The sequence below is a fragment of the Mobula birostris genome, chromosome 9 (genome assembly GCF_030028105.1).
Source record: "Mobula birostris isolate sMobBir1 chromosome 9, sMobBir1.hap1, whole genome shotgun sequence".
Classification (NCBI taxonomy): domain Eukaryota; kingdom Metazoa; phylum Chordata; class Chondrichthyes; order Myliobatiformes; family Myliobatidae; genus Mobula; species Mobula birostris.
The window spans coordinates 114,737,596-114,762,149 of NC_092378.1; the positions used below are offsets into that span (position 1 = coordinate 114,737,596).

The 24,554-nt window shown below is 38.3% G+C and overlaps 1 protein-coding gene across 3 annotated transcripts in view; it reads right to left on the reverse strand.

Moving 5' to 3' along the window:
- Window positions 1-351: 351 nt before the first annotated feature.
- The window catches only part of narfl (nuclear prelamin A recognition factor-like), a 51,846-nt gene continuing 27,643 nt past the window's right edge, over window positions 352-24,554 (reverse strand). For all 3 annotated transcript variants that reach the window (XM_072268643.1, XM_072268644.1, XM_072268645.1), the window contains 4 exons: window positions 23,726-23,798; window positions 12,675-12,812; window positions 6,821-6,978; window positions 352-5,003 (listed from right to left, as the gene is read on the reverse strand). In XM_072268643.1, the coding sequence (XP_072124744.1) occupies window positions 4,762-5,003; window positions 6,821-6,978; window positions 12,675-12,812; window positions 23,726-23,798 (611 nt within the window). In that variant the 3' untranslated portion in view covers window positions 352-4,761. The remainder of the gene's footprint in view (window positions 5,004-6,820; window positions 6,979-12,674; window positions 12,813-23,725; window positions 23,799-24,554) is intronic.

Below are 24,554 nucleotides of genomic sequence, written 5' to 3' on the forward strand. Positions count from 1 at the left end.
CCACAGTGTGTGGTATTAATGCTATTCCTCATTTTCACATCCTTTATCCCCGTTCTCATCTTCTCCATTTCATTTTCCTTTCTTAAAGGCTGCTTAGGGAGGGAGAAACAATAACATTTGAATATTATTGACACAGCCATCAATCTGAATAGTACAAATTCCATGTGGAAATCAGGATATTCAGCACTCCAGGTGAGGCTCTTCACTGACTCTTGGAGAGATTTTGGTTGGTTTGTATTTATTAGCTTTATTAGAAAGGTATCATTTTCATCTCAATAACAGCACAAGTACTTAAGTTAGCTAGCTTCTATATTTTTGACCAAAACGTGATGATTTTTATTTTTAACCATTAATATTCATCAGCAATTTCACAACCCAGACAGCAGATGCACAAAACAGATCACTTCTGCAGCATGCCGCTTTGATACATTGTGCAGGCCAATAATTTCACTTGGAGGCTAGAGAGACTGCAGATACTGGAATGTGGAGCAAAAGGCAAACTGCTGGAGGAACTCAGCAGGTTAAGCAGTATCTGTGGAGGGAAAAACGTTGCCTCTACTCAACCCTCCGCGCCTTTTTCTAATTTTTCCCCCTTATCTGCTTCCACCTAACCAACATCTGCCTCTGTATGCCATCTCCTCACCATCCCTAATTTGGATCCATCTGCCTGTCATCCCTCAACCCCTCCTTATTCCACCTATCGGCTATTGCACTCCATCTCAGCCCTCCGTATCTCCTCTTCACACGGGCTAATCTCTCCCTCCAGATGCGGATCGACCTGCCAGGTTCCTCCAGCAGTTTGTATCTCACTTGAGCAAGTGTACCATACTTTGCTCAAGGATGGCCATAGTGTCTGAGGGAGCCTGGATTCCTAGGTGTCTCTTTATCTTGGGGGAAAAACATAACAATGATTGTGGGAATGCATAGAGTTACGATACTTGTTATTTTACATACAACTCAAACTTAATTGGAGTTTTTTGAGCATATTAATCTTAAAATTTATATTCATAGTGTAAATTGTCCAATAATTTATCTCGTAGGCAATGTGTGCAATTGAACACAGGGTTAATCGAGTTTCTAAAAGGTATAGGTGACATCTAGTGGACTAACAGTGAAACAGCACCCAACAAATCAGAGAACTCAATGAGAGATTTGGACCTTTATTATTGCCCTTTACAGATAAGGAGCATGTAAAGGAACAGAGTGGTAGCTTAATCCTCTTACACCTTTAATAAACAATATTCCAAAATGTAGTAATGTGGGGGAATGAATACTGACACATTGGAAGGGATTAAAAATAACTGCTAAGCTACAGTATGAGGACCAGGAAAACTGATTTCAAGATAGGTGGGTGATGAGAGAATCAACCTAAAATTGTGCAATGCTCCCCCACTTGATATTGGGGTGAAAACTGGAGATGCCCAAAAACAGAATGAAAAGGCATTGTAAGGCTATTAAAGTAAAATAAGGTTTATAGCGTTGGTGACTCAGATCCATTCCAGAACAAGTAATAACTATCTGCAATCTTAAATTCGGCACATCCTATCGTAAAAATACCTCTGAAGTTTTCAGAATTTGTCCTCCAACTATGATCTTTTACACAACTTTTTACCTGACCTTTGTTCAAGCTTCAACTCTGCTGCCCATATTCTAACTTTCACCTTCCTTCATTCATCCATTTCCCTTGTGCTTGTTGATCTGGGGGTTGGTTTTTGGTCTGGCAATACCTCAGTTTTAATGTTCTCATCTGTGATCTCAGCTCCTTCCTTGCCATCTCCATCCTTATCCTCCTAACCCCCACCAGATATCCAAATTGTTTTCATGGACCCCCATGATTGGCCACCTAGATACTAATCTCTAAAGCACTGTAATAACACTTTAAAATTTTGTCTCTCCCATATATTTTTTTTTAAATTCTGCAATCAGGTATCACAATATTAAAACAAGTTGTATCTCTTGGCATAAAGATAAACACAGACCAGCTCCAGCTCGAATTATTTGATATTGTAGTTTGACACTATAAATATAGAAAACCATTTCTTCTAAAACAATTTATCAGGGAAGTATGAAAAATAATTTTAGTTGCAGAATTTATATTGCATGACTACCTTGGACAAATAAGGTCCACATTAGATTTGTAACTGCCAAATGAAAAGTTGTACCAGGCTCCTACATCTGCATTTTCATGTTCTGCGGAGTTATGTTTTTAACTCTCCCCTTAATAAGATTGCTCATATAGTTCCATAGGTCTAGATATGTACAAGCAGGCAATTTATGTGCTGGATCCCAGCTCCCTAATATCCATTACCAAAAATTAAAATGTGCCACATGCAGGTATTCCAGGGCAGGGACATCGGCATCAGGGTAAGGTTCAAAGTACAGGGATTTGCCTAATAAGAGTGTTTCTTTGAGCTCAGAGTTAATAAAATTGTTTTTCTTGAAGTGATCACCAACCATCAGCAAACATTTGTTTCTGGAATAATAACATTTCCAAGACAGGCTGATCACGATTAGTGTAGGAGGAGGACGGGACAATCAAAATACTCATTCCAGAGCGATGTTAAGCACAAAAGAAATATGCTGCCATTGTTATCCACTGACTTGTATTAGGCTCTGCTGTGCTGTAAAACAAATGCAGCTTGATGGGATTCAGCACTTGGTTCAGCGCACTCTCAATCTAAAGGTTAGGTTACTGAGATGACTTCCCAGAATCTGAACACTTGTCTTATAATATCAGAAATTTTATTTATTAATAAAGCAGGTGAATTGTCTAAAACATCATTTGAATCTTGATTATATACAAATATAGCAATTAACATGTATTTTTCAATTTTTTTGCTGTTTCATGAAAGGAATTTCACACAGCTTCTATTGAGTGTGATCAAATGACACGAGATTGTTTTTAATAAATGGGTGTGAGAATCTTACAGGCAGAGGTAGCTGCAACTCATGCCTTGCAATTTAGACACATCTAACTCCAGCAGAGTTTGCAGATCTTCTACTTCTTATCCTTATATTCACATTCTTCTTGCAGTAGTCACTGGGGAAGAGAAGTAAAAGTTCCCATGGAGTTTCAGGCAGGAGAGATATTGGTGAATACAATAGCAGTCAAAAAAAATCAGACGTCTCTTGTGTATAGTCCAGGTGGTGCAGTTAAGTAAGACTCATATAGAGTTATACTGCACAGACACATCCTTCAGCACAACACACACATGCAAACCAAAATGCCCATCTAAGTTACTGCCATTTTCCTGTGTTTGGCCCAGATCCCTCCAAAATGTCCCTATCAATGCAACAGTACAAATGACGTTTAATGCTGTCATTCTACCTGCTTGTACTACTTCACCTGGCAGCGTGTTCCATATACAGAACTCACCACCAACTTTGTGGTCTCTTTTAAAACTTTTCCATCACACTGGGGAAAAAGACATTGGCTATTCACTTTGTTCATGACCTTCATAATTTGATAAACCTATACCCCTCAGCCTCCTACACTCCAGAGAAAATATCTACCCAACCTCTCCTTACAACCCAAGCCCTCCAGTCCCAATAACATCCGAGTAAATCTTTTTTTGTACCCTTCCCAGTTTAATGACCAATATAACTGCAAAATTGGCCAGTAACAATTCATTCCACTCCACAGTTCTCTGGAGTAGATAACTCTGAAGAATCATGACCCTCTAATAGAAGCAAATCCTACCCATCTCCATATGAAATGGGTGACCCCTTACTCTGAATCCATGGTCCCAGTTCTAGATAGCCCCACTAGGGAAATCATCCTCTCACTATCCATGATGTCAATATCCCTCAGAATTTTATCTACTTCAGTAAGATCACCTCCCATTCTTCTACATTGCATTGGATAGGTCAATGTGTTCAACCTATCCTCAGACACAAACCCTTTCATCTCAGAAATCAACCTTGTCTGTGTTGCTTCCAAAGTAATCACATCCTTCCTAAATATCGACATGAAAACTGTGCACAGTAATACAGCTCCAAGAAAGCACACTTACTTTTTTTTTACTCCAGACCCCTTGCAATAAAAGATGAAAACAATATCTCAAATTATAGCAGCAGACACAAAATGCTGGAGGAACTCAGCAGGCCAGGCAGCATCTATGGAAAATATAGATAGATTCCATAGATGCTGTCTGGCCAGCCGAGTTCCTCTAGCATTTTGTGTGTGTTACTTGGATTTCCAGCATCTGCAGATTTTTTCCTCAAGTTTTCGTATGAGTGGTATGTAGCAGAACTTAAACTGCACGCCAGGTCCCACTGATCTGCCTGTTTGGGCTTTTGCAATATTAGTGCACACTTGGACCAGCCTTTATGTCCCCTACTAAAATGAGGGCAGACAGAGTCCTTACTCCACCTTTATTATTATTGGAGAAGAAAAAAAAATCAGCCTAGTTCGTCTTTGCAGAATGTGCTCACCTTGCTGCAACACTAGAACACACTTTATTTTCCTATCAGGCTGAAACGGAAGGGGCAACTATTATTCTTGTAGATTTATTATTTTTACTATTGAAACTGCTACTGCTTACTCAAACAGTTGAGAAGTGTAACTCCCAGTTTTCCTTCACTCAAGACTGGCAAAACATCTGCAAGTTGAAAAACTATTTTAAGTTGTGGATTACAAACCACAGCAATTTAAATAATAACAATTCACCAAATGTGTTTTTTTTAAGTGAAAGGTACCACAATCGACTTTGTTAATGTCCATCAGGTTTTTTCTGTACAATTGTGATGGTTTGGAATCTTCTACCATTTAATGTTCAGAGCAGTGTTCATTTTCTCCACAGCATGGTACTGTGTATGCAACATTTTCAAAGCTTTGGTGCAATCGGTGCTCTCCAACCACTGTTCATAGAGTTGCTCAATGATCTGGTTTGCTTCAGGTGTCTGCACCTTCACTGTTGTATAAAGCTCTTCAACTTGCTGCAACAAATCCTTACTGGACCCTGATTCCTCTGCTCGTATTTGGCCACCGCCATTCAGACAACCTGTGGATATCAGCAGAGCTGACTAGTTAGCAAGTCCCTTTAAGAAGATATTCATACATCAAAGAAAGCTCTAAATTATATGCAAAGGGAGGAAAGTGATTTGAGTATTTAAACCTTTAAATAGGTTTACAGATAATTACATTCAAACTTTCATGTCAATCATTCTACAGCTTTAATGTATCAATTAAATACCATGCAATAGTTCAATAAAATGCCATTGCCAGGGTAGCTTAAAGTATAAAATTAGTAGGAAATCCATCTAAAATTAGCAAAATCTTACATGGGCAAATTTTCTGTCAATTTACTGTCATAAATTTATTCCAATGTTCACATTTACCCTGAGAACTGTCATGGTGAACTCTTGCACCTGTCAGCAGCGGGCATGACGTAGCATCTTCCTTCCAGGATGATATAATTACAGGGTGCCAAGTTTATATAGTTTTGTATTTCAAAGGATAGTGTGAAGTTTAAAATTGACACAAATACATTTGTGCATTCTGATCACATCTTTCCTGATTTCAAATTTTTATTTCACAGAAAGACTTGGCTTTAAATGGTTTCTTTCATGACCTAGGACATGCCAAAGCACTTTTATGCTAATAATGTAGTTCTGAAGTGAAGTGACTGTTGTAATATTGTAACCAATTTCCACCTGTTAAGCTCCAAGTAACAGCAATGACCAGATAATCTGTTCGTATCTGTGTCAACTGAAAGCTAAAATTGAGGCAGGACACAGGAAATGACTTTCAACCACAAGTTCAAAATTCTGCCATGGGATCTTCTACAATAACAGAGACTGATAGGATCTTAATTCAATATTTTATTCCAAAGAATGCCCTTCAGTCTATCCATCATTCCTTGAGTTCTGGATTACAAGTAATTTGTGTGCTCAAATTTCTAAAGTGGGGCTTGAAACTACTTCATTTGGTTCACATCACTTTATCTTTTCCACCATTTACACCCTTTTGCCATATGTAAGTATTTTAATCTATTACGGTAATCTAATTATAACCCACATGAGGCACTGTGGCACAAGTGATGAATAGTGTATAAAAAAATTAAGGCCTGGTAAAGTTATACAGGTAGTTTCCATTACAATGTAAGCATAAGAACTGTAAATCAGAAAGACAGAAAAAGGGCAGAATGAAGACCAATCATTCTTTGCAGAAATCAAATTCAAAAACCTTCTATCAAAATACAGATCCTAGGAAAGTGCACACTTCAATCTGGACAGTAATGTTGCCTGGACCTACCTAAAGCTGCACAAAGTGCTGCAGGAACTCAGTAGATCAGGCAGCATCTATGGAGGGAAATAAACTCTTTATCGGGCCTAGAAAGGAAGGGGGTAAAAGCCAGAAAATGAAGGTGGGGGAGGGGGAGGAGTATAGGCTGGCAGGTGATAGGTGAGACCAATCAGGTGATATGTGACCTTCTCATATCATCTCCTCTCCCCCACCCATCTATCTTCCCCCTCATCTGGACTCATCTATTATGATAGTGAAGGTTAAGTACCATGACCCCGACTATGCAACACTTCTGGTTTCTACAAGGCACAGCTGGGTTTGGGTGCAGCTTATTAAAGTTAAGAAGCAGACCAAGGAACCCTATTCAAATGAATGGCTCCTATGAACCTACAAGTTTTTGATCTGGTGCAAAATTAGATAACTGTTTCCTAGTCTAATGCTACGGAATTTCAGCAAGGTCAAGTTCCTCCAAAGTACTCTACAAGTGGAAAACAGCAATGGAGCACTGTGACAGATACTACTTCTCACATCTGGTTTTTAATTTCTTTCCCACAAGTTTCCTTAAAGTCTCACCTGAAGGGCATGCCATCACTTCCACAAAATGGTATGTCAATTTTCCACGCTTTAATTTCTGCACCAGGTTTTGGATATTCCTAAATCCATAGGCTAATGCAAAGCGAAGCAACACATTCCCATCTTGTTCTAGTGTTACCTCCTGGAAATCTTTATTCCTACAGAAAGAAAACAAAAATTATAGGTACAAGGGCTATTAACTGCTAAAACGAATATCAAGACAATGTCAAATATTAGAGGCCATTCACTTAGGTGAGGGGGAAATTTAAAGAAAATATGCAAGGAAAGCATTTTTTAAACATAGAGAGTGATACGTACCTGGAACAGGGTACTGGTGTAGTGATGAAAGTAGATGCAATAGCAATGTTTAAAAATGTCAAAGTTGTGTGATTTTGAGAATATGATATTAGATGTTCTTGAATATGTATATTTTACAGTCACAGTAAGGTAGTTGGGTACTTCTAAACATAATGAATTTTGTTTGCAATGGATGGTTGCTTCACTCTTACTTTCCTTGCTCACATATGACTCTCCAAGAAGTTGATAATCTTTGGATGGCACAATATCAAAAACCAGTATACAGATCCTAAGACTGGCTAGATTTAAGTCCAACATTAAAAACAAACCCAAGTGAGCTGCATCATTCAAACTGAAGAAATGTTAACTGTAATATTGTTGAATAGTTTTAATAGAGCAATGCAAAATGTTCTGCCTTAACCTCTAATGTATAAATGATCATTTTATTCAAATTCCTTCATCAATTTTCTGCTATTTCTGTAAATTCTCCAGTCCTATTAGAGGTGTCTGGATTCTTCGATTCCAGTTTCTTACCCAACTGTTGATTTCCTTCACCTCCTTCGGCAATAGTGAGGTCCGTAATGCAAGAGTGTGCAAGGGTGCATGGTGATGGGCATGTGGAAGAAGGCACCTAAATATCCAGCAAGTATATTTTCTATTTTTTTTCATGTTATTCCATGTCATTAACATAAAAAATTAGTCTATTATTTTTGATCACATTAATCACAAGTGGTAATGTCGATAAATTAACAGTAAAAATTCTTAACCATTAGATTCTTTTAGTTCAATGCTGGTGTTACTATAGAATCACAGATTTGTACAGCAGGAAATGGGTCCTTCAGCTCAACACATCCATGCCAATGTTTTTGCCCATTTACACTGATCCCACATCACCCACGTTGTTCTGTATCTGTTATGCCCTGTCTATGTATGTGCCTGTCTAAATATATCTCTTAAATGTAGTGATTGTATCCAATTCCATTGCCTCCTCTGGCAGAGAGTTCCAGAGAAGCAACTCAATGTAAAACTCTCAAATCCCCTTTGGAAACTTCTTCCTCCCACCTTATGCCTATGTTCTCTTGTTTTTGATATATCTACCAAAGGAAAACAATTCTATCTACACTACCTATGTGCTTTGTAATTTTATATAGTTCTATCAGTTCAATATTCAGTCTCCTATGCTTCAGAGCAAACAAATCCAAACTATCCAAACTCTTCCCATAACTCAGTTCTTCCAAACAAAGCAACATCTTAGTGAAGCAAAAAACAGAGCACCAGAAGAACTCAGTAGGTCAAGCAGCAAAAGGTACAAATCAACATCTTGGGTTGAGACCTTGCATCAAGACTGTCCTGATCAGGGTCTTGACCTGAAAGGCCTCTTGCTTCCACTGATGCTGCTTGACCCCAAGTTCCTCCAGTGTTTTGATTATTGCAAGAGAATCCTGCATCGATTGTCTCCTCTGTCAACACCCTGTTGAATTTCCTGTGCACTCTCTCCAGTGAACACACACCCTTCCTACAGCGTAGTTACCAGAACTGCACATAATATGCCAAATGCAGTCTAACCAGTATTTTGTAAAACTGCAAGATAGTATCTCAGTTTTTATATTCTATGCTCCCCCACCCCCCATTCGGTGGAGGTAGGCACACCATGTGACCTTTTCGCCATTCTATCTATTTGTGTTGTCACAGTGAACTATGGACTTGAAACCAGAGGTTGGTCTATTTATCCATATTCCTCAGTGCCCCATTGTTTACTGTATGTTCTGTCCCTATTTGACTTACAAAAATGCAGCAGCTGATGCATCTTTGGAAGTTAAGTAATAGGACATACACAATAAATAAGACCATAATACACAGGAGCAGAAGTAGGTCATTCAGCCCATCGAGTTCTTCCTTCCACCATGGCTAACTTATTTTTCCTTCCAGCCCCATTCTCCTGCCTTCTCCTCATAACTTTTGACATCCTTACTAACTAAATAACTATCAACTCCCACTTTAAATATACCCAATGACTTGGCCTCCACAACTGTCTGTGGCAATTAATTTCAAATTCACCACTGTCTAGCTAAAGAAATTTCTCCCCATCACTCTTCTTAAAGGGACATCCTTGTGTTTTGAAACTGTGCCCTCTGATCCTAGAATCTTCCAGTATTGGGACCATCCTCTCCATGTCCACTCTATGTAGACATTTCAATATTCAGTACGTTTCAATGACATATCTTTTCATTTTTCTGAACTCTATTAAGTACAGACCCACAACCCACAAACGCTGCTCAAATGTTAACTCATTTATTCCTGGGATCACGCTTGTAAATCTTATTTGGACTCTCTCCAATACCAGCACATCCTTTCTTAGATATGGAGCCCAACACTGGTCACAATACTCAAAATGTGGTCTGATTGATGCCTTACAAAGTACATCCTTGCTTTTATATTCTAGTCTTGCAAGTGCCTTCCTGACCACTGACTTGTTTTGCAAGTTAACCTTTAGAGGATCCTGCACTAGGCCTTCCAAGTCACTTTGCACTTCCGATTTCTGAATTCACTTCTCATTAGTGATAGGGCACTGTGTATAATTAAAAGATATACTCAAGATGTACCAGGAATAAAAATTCTAAATTGGAGTTTTAAGCCAAATTTTACCATGCCGAGATTTAGTTTACCAAAACAAAACATCAGAAAATTTTATTTGAGGTAAATTTATGTCAGGGCAATGACAGGCTTTCAAAGAGGAGATAGAGAAAGTTCAAATTATTCTTTTTCCTATTTCAAGAAAAGGGGAAACTGATATTAAAGGGTCAGACAGAGCAAGGTGAAGCAAAAATTTGAACAATTACTTTGCACCTCTCTTCACAGAAGAATGATATTGCTATTGGGATTTGCACTAAAAGGAAGAATGTGAATTATTGGAAAAGGCTAGCAGGGAACCTTGTTAGCTTAATTTCTTTCTCAACTTCCTGAGTACTTTGCACATTATCTGTTTTCTCTTAGACAAATTGTATCCCAAGTTTTAAAAATTAAGAGAGGTAAGAGCCAGAATTTTATCATTTGTCAACCCTTGGCTGTGGGCATGATGCAAGAGAACTGGAAGGTTGCTGATATACTATTGTTCAGGAAGAGAAAGGCATTGACTGACAAATGAGGGACCAGTCAGCCTGATGCTGGTGATGAGCAAATGGCTAAAAATAAACACCGATTATCAACATGTGGTGGTAGAGATTTACTGAAGGACAACCAACATAGGGAAAGATACATCAGACAATAGTGCATCATTCGTTGAACTTCCATTGGACAGATTGAACAGAAAGTGAAAGTTTATTGGAGACACAGGAAAATGGGAAATTGCATTAAAAGTTGGCAGAGCAGCTGACAGCAAATGGTAATGGCCAATGGCAGTTTTAGTGACTGGAGGGCTAAATGCAGTTGGGGTCTGCAAGGCTCAGTCTAGGTGATTTGGTCCACATGGTTTCAATGATTTGAACTTAATAGGAGACACAACTAAGGAACATTTCTAGGAAGTCAAAATTTCACTTGTGGCTGATGGTGAAGAAGAAAAGATTAAATTTAGCATTATTAGTCGCATGTACATTGAAAAACTGAAACACAGTGAAATGTATCATTCAAACAATGACCATCACAGTCCGAGGATGTGCTGGAAACAGTCTTCACGTGTCACCATGCTTCTGGCACCAACATAGCATATCCACAACTTACTAACCCAAACCCATACATCTCTGGAATGTGGGAAGAAAGCAAAGCACTTGGAGAAAACCCACATGGTCCTGGGGAGAATGTACAAACTTGCAAGGCTGGAGGAAGATATCAACAGGCTGGTTGAAGTGTCATGTATTTTGGAAAGACAAACAATGCAAGGGATAACATGACATGATAAGTACTATTTATACCTAGAAGGCCCTTGGAGTGCATGCCCACAGGTAATGAGCAGCTAGATAAGGTGGTTATAAAAGCTAAGAGGATATTAGACACAACAAAGAACTAATATATTGTGGTGAGCATTTGGTCCATAATGACAGACGAGGAAGCTCGTTAACTCAACAACTCTTTTATTGTGATAGACACAAAACAGATGGGCACCATGACCCGGAGAGTGAATCCAACCAGTCTCATATAGATGGGAGAAGTGACCATCACACACCCCAGTTACAGTTAGGGTGACCCACAAATACACAAGCGAATAAATGTTTAACCCAAGCTAAAATGTAACTATAAATGAACTGGAACTCCCCACACCCCCAATAATTCCACAGAAGCATTTTAACACAAGAACAATAAACAGTGCTAGTGATTAGAAATGCAGAGGCGGGCTGTCAACCACCTCCCCCTCCCCCCGCTTCCCAGAGCGTCACAATATATTAGGGGCTGGGATGGTTTTGTCACTAACTTTTGATTATCTGAATGAATAAACAGTCAGCCAACTGTTTTTGGGATGCTGACAGTGCCACTTTGAAAATTAACAGCAGCTCAGCTTGAAAGGTGAAATTAACAAGAGAATCCTCAATGGTTTCATTTCTGGTTATAGTCTGAAACAGAAAGCTAGCTATACTTCAAACCGGTATTCATTGAGGCAAAGACGACGGTGTTACACTGGATTTGTATGAAACGCTAGACAGACCACAACAGCGGTACTGGTCACCGCACTGCAGGAAGGATGTGATAACACTAGAAAGGGTGTAGAGGAAATTTACTGAAAGTGTCGCCAAAACTGGAAAATTATGGTTATATAGAGAGACTGGCTAAGCTGGGCTTGTTTTCATTGGAACAAAGCAGCAAAGGGGAGATTTAATTGAAGTATATAAAATTACAAGAGTCCTGGACAGGATGAACATGATGGATTCATTTCCTTTAGCAGCAAGGCTAACAATTAGAAGGCATAGACCTAAGTTAATTAGAAGGAATAGAGGGGAACTGAGGCTAATATTTTCATAATGAGTAATGCAAGGATGGACCTCAATGTGGCAAAGGTGCAGTAAACTACCTCACCATGCTATAAAAGTGCCTGGATGTGCACTTTTGCCAGAACCAAGAAATGGGAAGGGGACTCTATCTGAAACTGGGGCTCCCAACCTTTCTAAAGTCACAGACCAATATCATCAAGCAAGGGGTCCATTGTCCCCAGGTTGGGAACCCCTGGTCTAAAATGATACTATTTACCTGGTACAGACATCTCCTGTGATGTAAATTCCTGTGGTTAATTTAACAATGTGATCGCTTAAAGGCTTAAATCTGATTCATTCGGTTTAATTCTGTTTGTTCCTAAACAATTAATATTCACAAAATTATCCAACAAAAGCAGTTGTACTGTGTATATGTCATTCTTTAGCCTTATTCTGGTAGCTAGGCCAAACACAAGCTATATTTTTGACTCTTAAGTCTACTATAACTAAGCAAAATGGTGTTTTCATCTAATATTCACAGAAGAGGACTTGAAGTTCTAAGACTGAATTGAATCAATGAACAAATAAGGGAACTTATCTTCATATTTTAGTTAGTTAAACAAGGGAAGTAAATTTCAGAAGTTAAATAAATTACTTACTTGAGTGTTTTATATTTAAGCTCGTGCACTTCAATTCCAAACAATTCCCTGGAAGCATATTTGAAAACATGTTCCAGGTATCCACCAGAACCTCCACCGGAATGACCAATAATTTCACCTTCTGCGTCATTACCGAATCTAGAAAATAAATTGTACTGACATGAGTTCCCAAATTCTTAATGAGTTAAACACAAAAGACATAAAATGATAGTGGTCAATATTAATAGATTGTAATTCTTCTATCAGCGATGGAGGTTTTACTTTATTGTAGAACACCTCTTATGAAAAGTTCTTCAACCCGAAGCTTTAACTGGTTCCCTTTCAACAGACGTTATCTTAACTGTGTATTTCATTTTTTGTGCTTATTATTTTAAAAAAACTAAGTAGTGTAGACACAGCAAACACTGACCAGTGTCTTTAACCTGACAAAATTTCTCATTTCTCAAGTGATCTTTTAAAGTAGTTCTGACTGCAAATTTGGCCCTTCTTGCAAAACAAGTATTGAATAATGTAGCACTGAGACAAAATGAATGCACCACAATGTAAATCCTTTTAACAAAGGCTAGTATGGGAAACAAAAAATTAACATTTGTGCAGTTCAACATGTTACTCCTTGGCAATATTAGTATCTCAATGTAACCAAGTGGACCTTGACTGGGTACGATAATGATAATAGTGCTTTAGTCCATGAGATACAGATTCAGATTTATTCATCACATGTACTTTGAAGCATACAGTGTAATCCGTAATTTGCGTTAACAACCAATACACCCAAGTGCGTGCTGGGGTCAGCCCACAAGCATCGTCACACATTTGAGTGCAAACATATGATGCCCATAATGTTCAGCAGAGCAACACGGAACACAACAAGCAACAAAGTGAAACAATAAGCCACTTTCCTCTCTCCCATCCTCCCTTCCACCCACAGACTTCCAACTCTCGTTCAGGCCTCTGGGCTTCCAGGCTTCAGCCATCGGACTACAACTTTCAGACTTCCAATTGACCTTTGGGTATTGACCCCCAGACCAGCTAATCTGTTTGAACTCTGAGCACACCAACTAACAAGCCATTGTGCCTCCACATACCTCCTGTTCACATGAATATCTACTGACCTGGGACAGTCCAACAACTACAGATATCCTTCGTCATCCATCCCCATCCATGTCGCTGGCCTTCGAACAGGGAGTGGAGGTTCAAGCTCTAACTCCTCCACATCCTGTCCCTAATCTCTAATCTGACCTCTAACTCCCCTAAACCCTAACCTGGCCCCTAACACCCCTCTCTGTTCCCAAAACCATTCCTACAAACCTAAAAAACAAGTCTAAGCCATGATCTTGACAGAGCATGCAGCTCAGTGCTATCTTGATATGACAAAAATAATAATAAAGGCAGTGAATATTTACTTCTCAGATCCCACAGAAGGATAAATTAATCTATATTTGAACACACTTTTATTTAATCAGATACAAAATTACTTCAGTGTAGTCAAGCAATCTGTAAAAGTTGTTGGAAAATCCATTACATAAATACAGTTGGTATGCTCCTTATTCTGATGAAGAATGCCTAGAATCGGAAAAGCTATTTTAGCTACTAAAATGCAAATAATAAGGTATTCTGGTTTTGATACACAATTTGATATTAATTGCTCAGCAAGTTATCAAAGGCATAGATTAAGTGGTCAATCTTTGATCTACATAAATTGCATCTGTTCGTTGTAAATAGCTAATCCTTTATGGCCCACATAACAGATTAGTTGCTAGCTGCAAATGAGGTACTTTGTTAAAATGATTAGTGGAGGATTTGTAGAAATCATCAATTGTATCTGAAGTATCACATTTAATTTCAACACCAGTCCTCATATCCTGTGACTATCCCAAGTCCTCTATGAATTTAAATAATGGATAAATTATAGGTTAAAAAAAGACAATTTGAACTTCACTATTAGAACCAGCTTTTCAAAAAGAATAATAGGTTGTGGAATTAGATCCATTTATCTTGCATCTTTAAATTCAGTTTGTTATGTGACTGTAAATTCAAAGGAGCACATTTGAAATAAGATCAAAAGACATGGGAGCAGAATTAGGCTAATCAGCCCATTGAATGTGCTCGGCCTTTCAATCATGGCTGATTTACTTAACCTCTCAACCTCATTCTCCTGCCTTCCCCTCGTAACCTTTGATGCCTTTACTAATCACGAACTAATCAACCACCGCTTGAAATATATCCAATGACTTGGCTTCCACAGCCATCTGTGGCAACGAATTCCTCAGATTTGCCAACCTCTGGCTAAATAAATTCCTCTTCTCTGTTAAAGGAATGACCTTGTACTCTGAGGCTGTACCGTCTGGTTCTATACTCCTCCACTATTGGAAATATCTGTTCCATATCCACTCTCTCTAGGTCTTTCAATATTCAGTATGCATTAGATTTCACTTTGTTTCCAAAGTCAGCATTTGACAAGATCTTGAAGTCCCTCTAGGTATCATAAATATAATGAATGAATTAATTAATTACGAGCATGCAAATGCAGTACAAACAGATATTTTCAAATATTATTGCCCTAACAACTTAAATACCTTTTATAAAGGCTATCTCTAGCTTTAGCTGCCTTGTTTACAGGAAGGCTGTAATGCTAACTGTGTCTCAAATCACGTAGCTATGCGGAAATTGTTCTCATCAATAAAAGAACTAGACAGGTCTGATCCGATAAAAACAGAGTTTGGTATTTGGGCTGCTATCCCAGCCAAGACAGCTGACTACTGTATATGTCAAGGGCTATTTAGAAACAAGACCTTAGAGTTTTGCTTTATCCAAAATAATCTTAAATTATTTTTTAGCCTCTGGATGATCAAGTAATCAGTGCTGATATTAATCAACTCCATCAGCTATTAAAAATTCTCCCAAGCCACAAGAGACTTGAAGCTATAAAAAAAAAGTTTAATTAATTCACATGCAAAGTTGAACATTGCAATGAAGACAGAGCAAACACTCAGAATAACAACATTAAATGAATACTGTACAGGGGACACTCATGTTACGGGGCCGGCTGGTTGCATTCCTAGAAAAGAATTTTATCACGGTTTTCTGCAGTGTAAAGTGGCCTCATCAGAGCATATGTCAAGAAATTCAAGTTGAGAAAAAAGTTTCTACATTAACTTTTTTCCACATAAAATTCTGTAACAGCAAGTTTTATTCTGTATCTCAGATTTTTGAGTCGAGATTTGAATTTCTTTCACCCAAGCAGCCATAATGCAGAGGTGGGATGTTGTAGCACATTGGTGCAGTATGAGAACAGGTACATGATTCAATAGTAATCCAGTAAATGTAGCGAATAGAATTAATCAGGAATTTGAGAAGATTTTTTTTCCATCAAGTAACAAATAGGCTTCCATTCAGTAAGATCCTTGGGATTCAACTATGTAATCAAGTATGCTCAGAAGCTAATTACACTAAATATTCTCAAAGTTGGGAAGCATACATGCATTATATATTAACTTTGCAAAGATTGAACAGAATTTAAAGAAAAGAACAGGCACATAAGATTAAAGTTAATTGCAAAATTTCATTACTAACCTATTTACAAATAACAAAAAACACTTGTATTTGGAAATACTCAAGTTAGAGAACTTTTTAAGTTCTGTTTTTTAAATGGCTGACTGCACAGTAAGCTGTGTGCATCATTATTAACTTGGGTAACTAACTGTGTTCAGGGCACTTTAATACAGTGGAACTAGTTAATGCGTCCCCAGAAAGCAAAACAAATCCAATTGGACTAACCACTGCCCAGTCTACTGGACTCTCATTCATCAACATAATGGAAAGAGTCATCAATAGTGCTATCAAGATTCACATCCTTGACAATAACCTTCTCACCAATGCCCAGTTTCAGTTTCACCAGGACTACTCGAGGAGAAGTAATTAGAACACGTATCCAAATATAGACCAAAGAGCCAAATTCCAGAGATAAATTGACAGTCCGACACAATACTAGGACAACAGTACAACATTGAGTATGGCATTGTGGAACTCTGGTAAAAAAAAAAAGACATACACAGCAGAGTATGGTTGGAGATCAATCATCCCTGCCTCAGAATATACCCAACTGCCTCATTAATTTCTTCTATCAGGTCAGAAGTGGTGATGATGCTGGTGATAACATGCTATTCACTTCCATACACAATTCTTCAGCAAATTATACATTCCATGCCCACGTGCACTTGACAATAAGTGGCAAGTAACATTTGCTCCATAACAATGTCAGGTATCTCCTACGAGACAGTCCGGCTACCAAATCCTTCACATACAATGGCAATTCCGTTGCTCAGTCATTCAGCATCAATATCCTGGTGTTACCAATGACCAAAAACAGAGCAAGCGATATAGTGAGCAACATGATTCAGTCAGACATTGGGCATCCTTCAATAGGTGACTCACTATATACAAGACATAAATCAGTGATGTGACAGAACACTCTCCATAAGCCTGAAGAATGCAGCTCCAACAACAGACAAAATACAAGACAAAGCAGCCTCCTTGTATCCATCAACCATCCTAAATATTCAGTCTCAGTTACCCTCACACTGTGCTGTAAAATGTACTTTAGTTACCCACTTAGGCTACTCCAATTGACCTTCCAAATCCGTGACAAAGGTGCTGAGAAGAACAAGAGAGCAGCAACGGCTTGGAAAACCACTACTTGCAGTTTCCCTTTTAAATTATGCATCAACTTAACCTGGAGGGCTCATAGCTATGTTTAAATGCTAGAACTCCCGAGCCCAAGGAGGTTGTAGAGGTGCTGAAAAACAAAGAAAACTGCAGATGCTGGAATGTGGAATAAAAACAGGAATGCTGAAAAACTCAGCCAGTCAAGCAACATCCACAGAAACAGAAACCAGTTAATATTTCAGGTCATAGACCCCATCACCAGAAAAAGTGCTGTTGTTCATTATAGTTTATAAACACTTGCTAGAAGATTACTGAGGATGAGTGTTAAATGCTGGCCTGGCCAGTAACATCCACATCCCGAAAAAATAAAGTAAACTGCAATATTTTCAAGCTGATCACATTGTAGAAGTCTGCAGCCCTTGAAGGCATATCGAATCACTGACAACTGTGGGGTTTCATCAAGCCTTAGAAAATAGGAAACGGGAGTTTGTATTTAGTTTCTCAAAGCAACTACGCTATCAAAAAAGATCTAGGTTGACCTTCTTTCTTAATACTGTTTTCCTGCATCATCCCCATATTTCTTGATTCCTTTAATATTCAGAAATACAAGGTCCCACAGCAGTCTTGGGCAGAGAATTCCAAAGGCTCATCACACTTTGAATGAAGCAACTTCTACTCATTTATGATCTAAAAATGGTCAAAGTCTTATTTTGAGGTCATGGCCCCTGGTTCTAGATTACTCAGCCAGAACATTTACCCTGTTGAATCTCTAAAAGTGTGCACATTTCAATCAGGTAATCCCTCATTCTTCTGATCTCTCAAGACTTGAGTTGGCTAGGGCTCCATGTTTCTTCATTTCATCGACCACTCCAGTTACATATGAATTCTCTGACCCCCAGAGTGGTGAAATCCAGATAATTAAAAATATTTAAGGTGAAGATAAATATCTGCAAGATCTAGAAATTGAGGGGTTTGGGCAACTTCCATAGAAGTGGGGTTGATCATCAATCAGTCAAAACCAGACAGAATGGTGGGGAAAGCTTGAGGAGGATAATGAACCTTCATCATATTCCTTCTATATCTCCTTTCTTAGATCAGGTGACCAAAATGGTATATAATAATTCAGGGTCTCACCATGATCCTGTAAGAATATATTTACACAAATGTAGTGTATTAGGAGCCACAGGTGAAAAAAGTGAGGCAATTTCAGTTGCATGAAGTTATGTCAACAGACACCCATGGCTTTGATACAGCTCTGCCACATGACCGCCTTTCCTTTTGTCTCCACCACTGGCTCCATCTTTAGAAGGGCCTAACACTCGTCCAATTGTGGGTGAGACCAATTGAACACCAAATGAATTTTTATAAGTATTGATAAATTCAGTTGGTGCTCACTGGTTTCTCCCAGGATTGGATGAGTGACAGACCATCTAAAAATGGAGGCAATGTTGGGCAATATGAAGGTGAGAACTCAAAGGGAACAGTTAGAAAAAGTTCTAGGCATATTAATGGGGAATGATCCCCGTTGCAGTAATCCAAAGCAAGTAGAAAAACTCAATGTAACTGTAGTTTTGACTGTATTAGACCCAGGTGGGAGCAATCCAGTTTGGCTGGACAATATAAGTTTCAAGATGAATAGTGTAGTTATCAATTGCAAATAGGTCAAGTATGGTGTACACCATAGTTCCAATCAACAACTGACATCTGATGATTTATAAGGGCTACTTTTGGGGTTTTAATACTGCAAAAGTTAGATTTGAGGTTCAAAAAAATTTCAATCCTTTGCAAACAAAATAGGGTTTAGAATGGGGAGTTGTCATTCAACAATGAAGAAACAGATTTCAGAGACGGGGTGAGAGCGGCGAGAAAGGACTGACGGCGCTATAATGCCAAAGCAAAGCAAATGTGAGAATTTCAAAGATAATTTTCCATAGAAAATTAGGTTCAAAGTTGTGGATTTTCAAGACACTGACAACTAGCTCTATTTCCCTTTCTCTTATCCCAATGGATTTCAAGAATCCATAATGTCTTTTTCTTGTTATTCAATTCACTATACTCTCTGGTAGTTGTTTCAAATGGACAACTGTGAAATATTTGGGACCATCCAGATTAAGATATAGATTAGTTACCTGTTAAGATAAAACAGAATCTTTGGTTTATAAACTGTATTTAAATTTAAAATTTATAGTATCTAACTTAGATGAAAAATTTATTTGCGTTGAATAATTTGGTAGCTGTACTATACTTCATGAGCACATTCGCTTAATTGTAGTATCCACCTCACCATCTGGTCTCTTCACTGTAAACGGCAATACAGGAGTCACACTTCATTAATTCCAGGAAGTCCTTAGCTTCCTCCTCCCCAAAACTGTAAACAATTACAATGATGCAGCTATAATAAAGAGCTTTCATGCATGCTGCTTAATTTTTGTGCTGTTAAATTTACAAACTTCAATGCATGCCATATGTTTAATCTAGAACAGGAACTTTTTATTTTAGACAGAAATTCTTCCTAAGATTGTTGGTTTAGTCCTGTTATTCAGAAATTAAATAATCAATTTCCTTAACGGGGAGCACCAAATTCACCCACCCTGTCTTCAGAATCACTGGTATGACAGATAACAGAGCAATTGAATTCTGCTATTTCATTATTACTGTCTAGGAAATGGAGCTAGTCACGAATGGTTTTGTTCGACTCAATTCTCTGTTAATGTAGTAGCAGATCCAGTTAAGCTATAGGAACTCTATCACTTGACTATAAATAAAAAATAATTTATATCCTATATAAAGTTAACTGTGAAATTCCTTCCTATTCATAAAATACAGCCTTGCAAGGAATCAATCTAAAATGCCATCCACTGCAGAATATTTTCATTTCATATGAAAATTATTGCCTTTGAATAGATTACTCAAGTTAAAACTACATAAGATTATTGCTGTTTATCTATATGTTTCTATCTCTATATATCTTGAAGTTTATAATAACTTGGATAGTTTCTGTAACAATTTTATATATGGAATAAAAAGATGAGTGCATTTCTGCAGAGACAGTATTTTACTTCAAACTTCTGCAGCCAAATTCATGTCAAATAAGCCATGATGTTCTCTTCAGCTGCACCTGCCTCTCTGGGGTGTTCACTTATGCCCAGCATGTAAACATGAGATGTTGATAACTGAATTTATTTAAATCAGTCTCCAGCTTAGCATTCCTCCATTGCATCACTTCCAGTGAAAAGTAAATAATTTTCAGACACTACACCCATATAGTCTGGTGTTTCTCCAACAATTTACGAGCTGGAAAGGCGTAATGATGGCATCTTGCCTGCCATACATAATTAACTTCAGGAAGCTGGAAACAGCCTCTGTACAAATATCAAAATATTTGGGCAATCTAAAGAAGCTAAGTTTGTTTTTTTTGTATTGCAAACGTCAAGAAGCAATGTTTATTTTTACACAACAAAATGTTTAGTCTTGGTTTGAAACTTCTACAATCAGGTCCGTCTTTGGCAAAAATGTATTATTTACATGCATTACCTATTTACCTCTATCATCATGATGTCACAACGATAAAGATTTCCAAGGTAATAAGTATTTTACTTTTGATGTCAAGTTACTTCACAGATTCCCCTAATGTGGCTTACATTGTGATGAGAGGGGTATGGAGAGCTATGGTCCAGGTGCAGGTTGATGGGGCTAGGTAGAATAGTTCAGCACAGACTAAATGGGCCAAAGGGCCTGTTTCTGTGCTGTAGTGCTCTATGACTCTAAAATAAATAAAAACCTGAAGATACCTGGAAATCTGAGAAGAAAACATATAATGCTGGAAACACTCAGAAGGTCAGGCAGCATCTGTGCAAAACACAATAAAATTAAAGTTTCCGGCCAAAAGCTCCTTCCCAGGAACTGTAGATATTAAAAAAAATAGTGCCTGACCTGGAGGGTGTTTCCAGCATTTTTGAGTTTCATTTTATAACATAAAGAAATTTGATTTCAATCTACCTGCATTTGTGACATCCAGCCACAAGGTGTTATAATCACATTTCTTGCAAGCTTGTGCAGCATACAGGCCATCCCTAGTTTAGCACTGGGTTCCACTTTTACAGTTGTCCACAAGTTAAAAGCACTCAGTACATGCATTACCTATTTACCTTATGAATGGTGTTGATGAAGGCTAAGAAACATGAACATACAGATGCAAGAAAAAGTTTGTGAACTCTTTGCAATTGCCTGGTTTTCTGCATTGATTACTCATAAAATGTGGTCTGATCTTTATCCAAGTCACAATAATAGACAAACACATCTACCTAAACTAATAACACAAACAATTGTATTTTTTATGTCTTTACTGAACACATTGTTTAATCATTCACAGTCCAGGCTGGAAAAAGAATGTGAGCCCTTGTTTTTAATAACTGCTAGAACCTCCTTAAGCAGCAATAACCTCCACCTAAAGTTTCCTGTATCTGCTGCTCAGACTTGCACAATGGTGAGGAGGAATTTTAGACCATTCCTCCGTACAGAACTGTTTCAGCTCATCAATATTTATTGAATACCATGCATGAACAGCCCTCTTCCGGTCATGCCACAGCATCTCAAATGGGTCAGCCAGGACGTTGACTCGGCCATTCCAAAACACTAATTTTCTTATTTTTAAACCATTGTTGTTGGTTTACTCCTCTTTTGGATCATTGTTTTGTTGCATTATCCAACTTCCATTAAGTTCCAAGTGACGGACTGCTACCCTGACATTCTCCTGTAAAATGTCTTGATGCAATTTTTACAACTGCAAGCTGTCCAGGCCCTGAGGCAGCAAAGCAACCCCAAAACCTTGATGCTTCTTCCACTATGCTTCACAGTTGGGATAAGGCTTTGATCTACTGTGCAGCACCCTCTTCCCTCCAAACATAGCTGTGTGCATTTCTGCCAAGAAGTTCAACTTTTGTTTCATCTGCCCACAAAATATTGTCCCAGAAAAGTTGTGGAACATCCAGGTGGTCTTTTGGAAACTTGAGACGTGCAGCAATGTTTTTCTTTGGAGAGCAGTGGTCCTCCATGGTGTCCTTCCGTGAACATCATTCTTATTCAGTGATTTTCTTATAGTGGACACATGAACAGAGACTTTAGCAAGTTCTAGAGATTTCTGCAGGTCTTCTGTTGTTACCCTTGAGTTCTTCTTCACCTCCTTCAGCATTGCACATTGTGCCCTTGGTGTGATCTTTGCAGAATACCCACACCTAGCAACAGTACGGAATTTCCTTTATTTGTAGACAATTTCTCTTACTGTGGACTGATGAACGCCCACATTTTTAGAAATGCTTTTGTACCCTATTCCTGCTTCATGCATCTCTACATTCTTCTTCTGAGGTTCTGTGAAAGTTGTTTTGATAGAGGCATTGTGCACATAAACAGATCTTTCTTAAGAAGAGCAGGCTCTGTCAGTATTGTGACTTTGTGTGCCTTTTTTATATATACACCAAGGCATCTTTACAACCCACACCTCCAATCTCATCTCATTGATTGGAATACTTGACTCCAAATAGCTTCTGTAGAAGGCATTATCCCAGAGGTTTACATACTTTTTTGAACCTAGACTGTAATTGTGTAAATAGTGTACTCAGTATTGAGCAGAAGTTTGTGTCATTAGTTTAGACAGATTGTGTTTGTCTATTCTTGTGACTTCAATGAAGATCAGACCACATTTTATGAGTAATGCAGAAAACCAGGTATTTGCAAAGAATTCACAAACTTTTTCTTGCAACTGTTCACAAACTTTTTCTTGCACATTCCCTGTGGATGTAACACTTTTAATGGAGTATCATTGCACAAGTACCAATAGAAAAGATTGTTTTTGTTGATTTCCAAAGCAACTCTCTAAGTGGCCTCCTGCAGCAAATCTGCAGCCTGTGTTCTTAAGGGACAATGGTGTTTGACCCTCCTTTGGTTCTGCTTGAATGATTCCCCTCTGTGTAATTCTACTCAGTCTTAAGTATTAGAATGCAATGTCACAAAGATTACTAAATGCACCCATCAGATCAAGTTAACATTTTATTAAATGTCTTGAAATAAGAAAATAGCACATTGTACTTAGGATTAATAAGCACTATCGCAATAACAATTAGTTTGAATCGCCAATCTAAATGCCATGTCTTACAGCAGAGTCCATGACGATCTTAACATGAGCTATAAAGACAAGAGGTATTGCACAGTATATTTACAACAGACACATTGAAGTGAAGTCTGTGTATGTCACATTGCTTAAATGGGTTCAGTAGATGGTTGACAAAGCACGATTAAAAAGTAAAACAACGAGGATTGTAAATTAAAAGAAAACTATAAACTCAACATGAACCTATAAAGAGACTCAAGTTCATCAAATACAGACTTACATTGCATCCAATGGTACAGGATCCACATTTACCAAAGAGAGTCCCTCTTGTTCCAACATCTTCAACACTTCACCTTCCAAACAGAAATTCTTTGATAAAACACCAGTGAAGAAAACTTTAAAATAAACAACCAAATGGCTGGAAAAGTTATGTCTATGGTATGGAAGATATATCTGTGGGAGAGATCATCTTGCCAGCAATGCCCAGAACCAAAATCCTAAATAATTAATAGGACATGCCATGTAAATGCCCCCCCTTTGTTTCATCACTCTCCACTGCTTTAGATCACCCAGAAGGCTCTGGTTTTAGCTCTCTAATCTTTCTCCCATGTCAGAACCTACCTATCTTGTACTTGAAGCTTTTCCCTAAAGGTCACATAATATTCTGTTACTGTTTTACATTTATTCTAGTTAGGATCCCTCACATCCCACTGAGAGGGAACCCCCTCATTAAAAGTCCTATCTTAGATTTTTCTTTGCCCTTCTCCATTCTGCAGATGCGCAGTAGAGAGTATCCTGACAAGCTTCATCACTCTTAGTATAGAAACTGCACTGTGGTGAGAGAAAGGCTCTACAACAGGTAGTCAAAACTGCCCAATGTATCACTATCTGCCATCAAGGTATACAGAAAGGTGCCAGAAAAAGTTCAGTAACATCATGAAGGATGCCACCCATCCTGCTCATGGACTGTTTGTCTCACTCTCATCAAGGAGGAGGCTATGCAGTATCCACACAAGGACCACCAGACTCAAAAACATTTCCTTTCCTCAAGCAGTAAACCCCATCAGCACCTCCATCCACTAACCCCACCACTACTTTATTATCTCCTG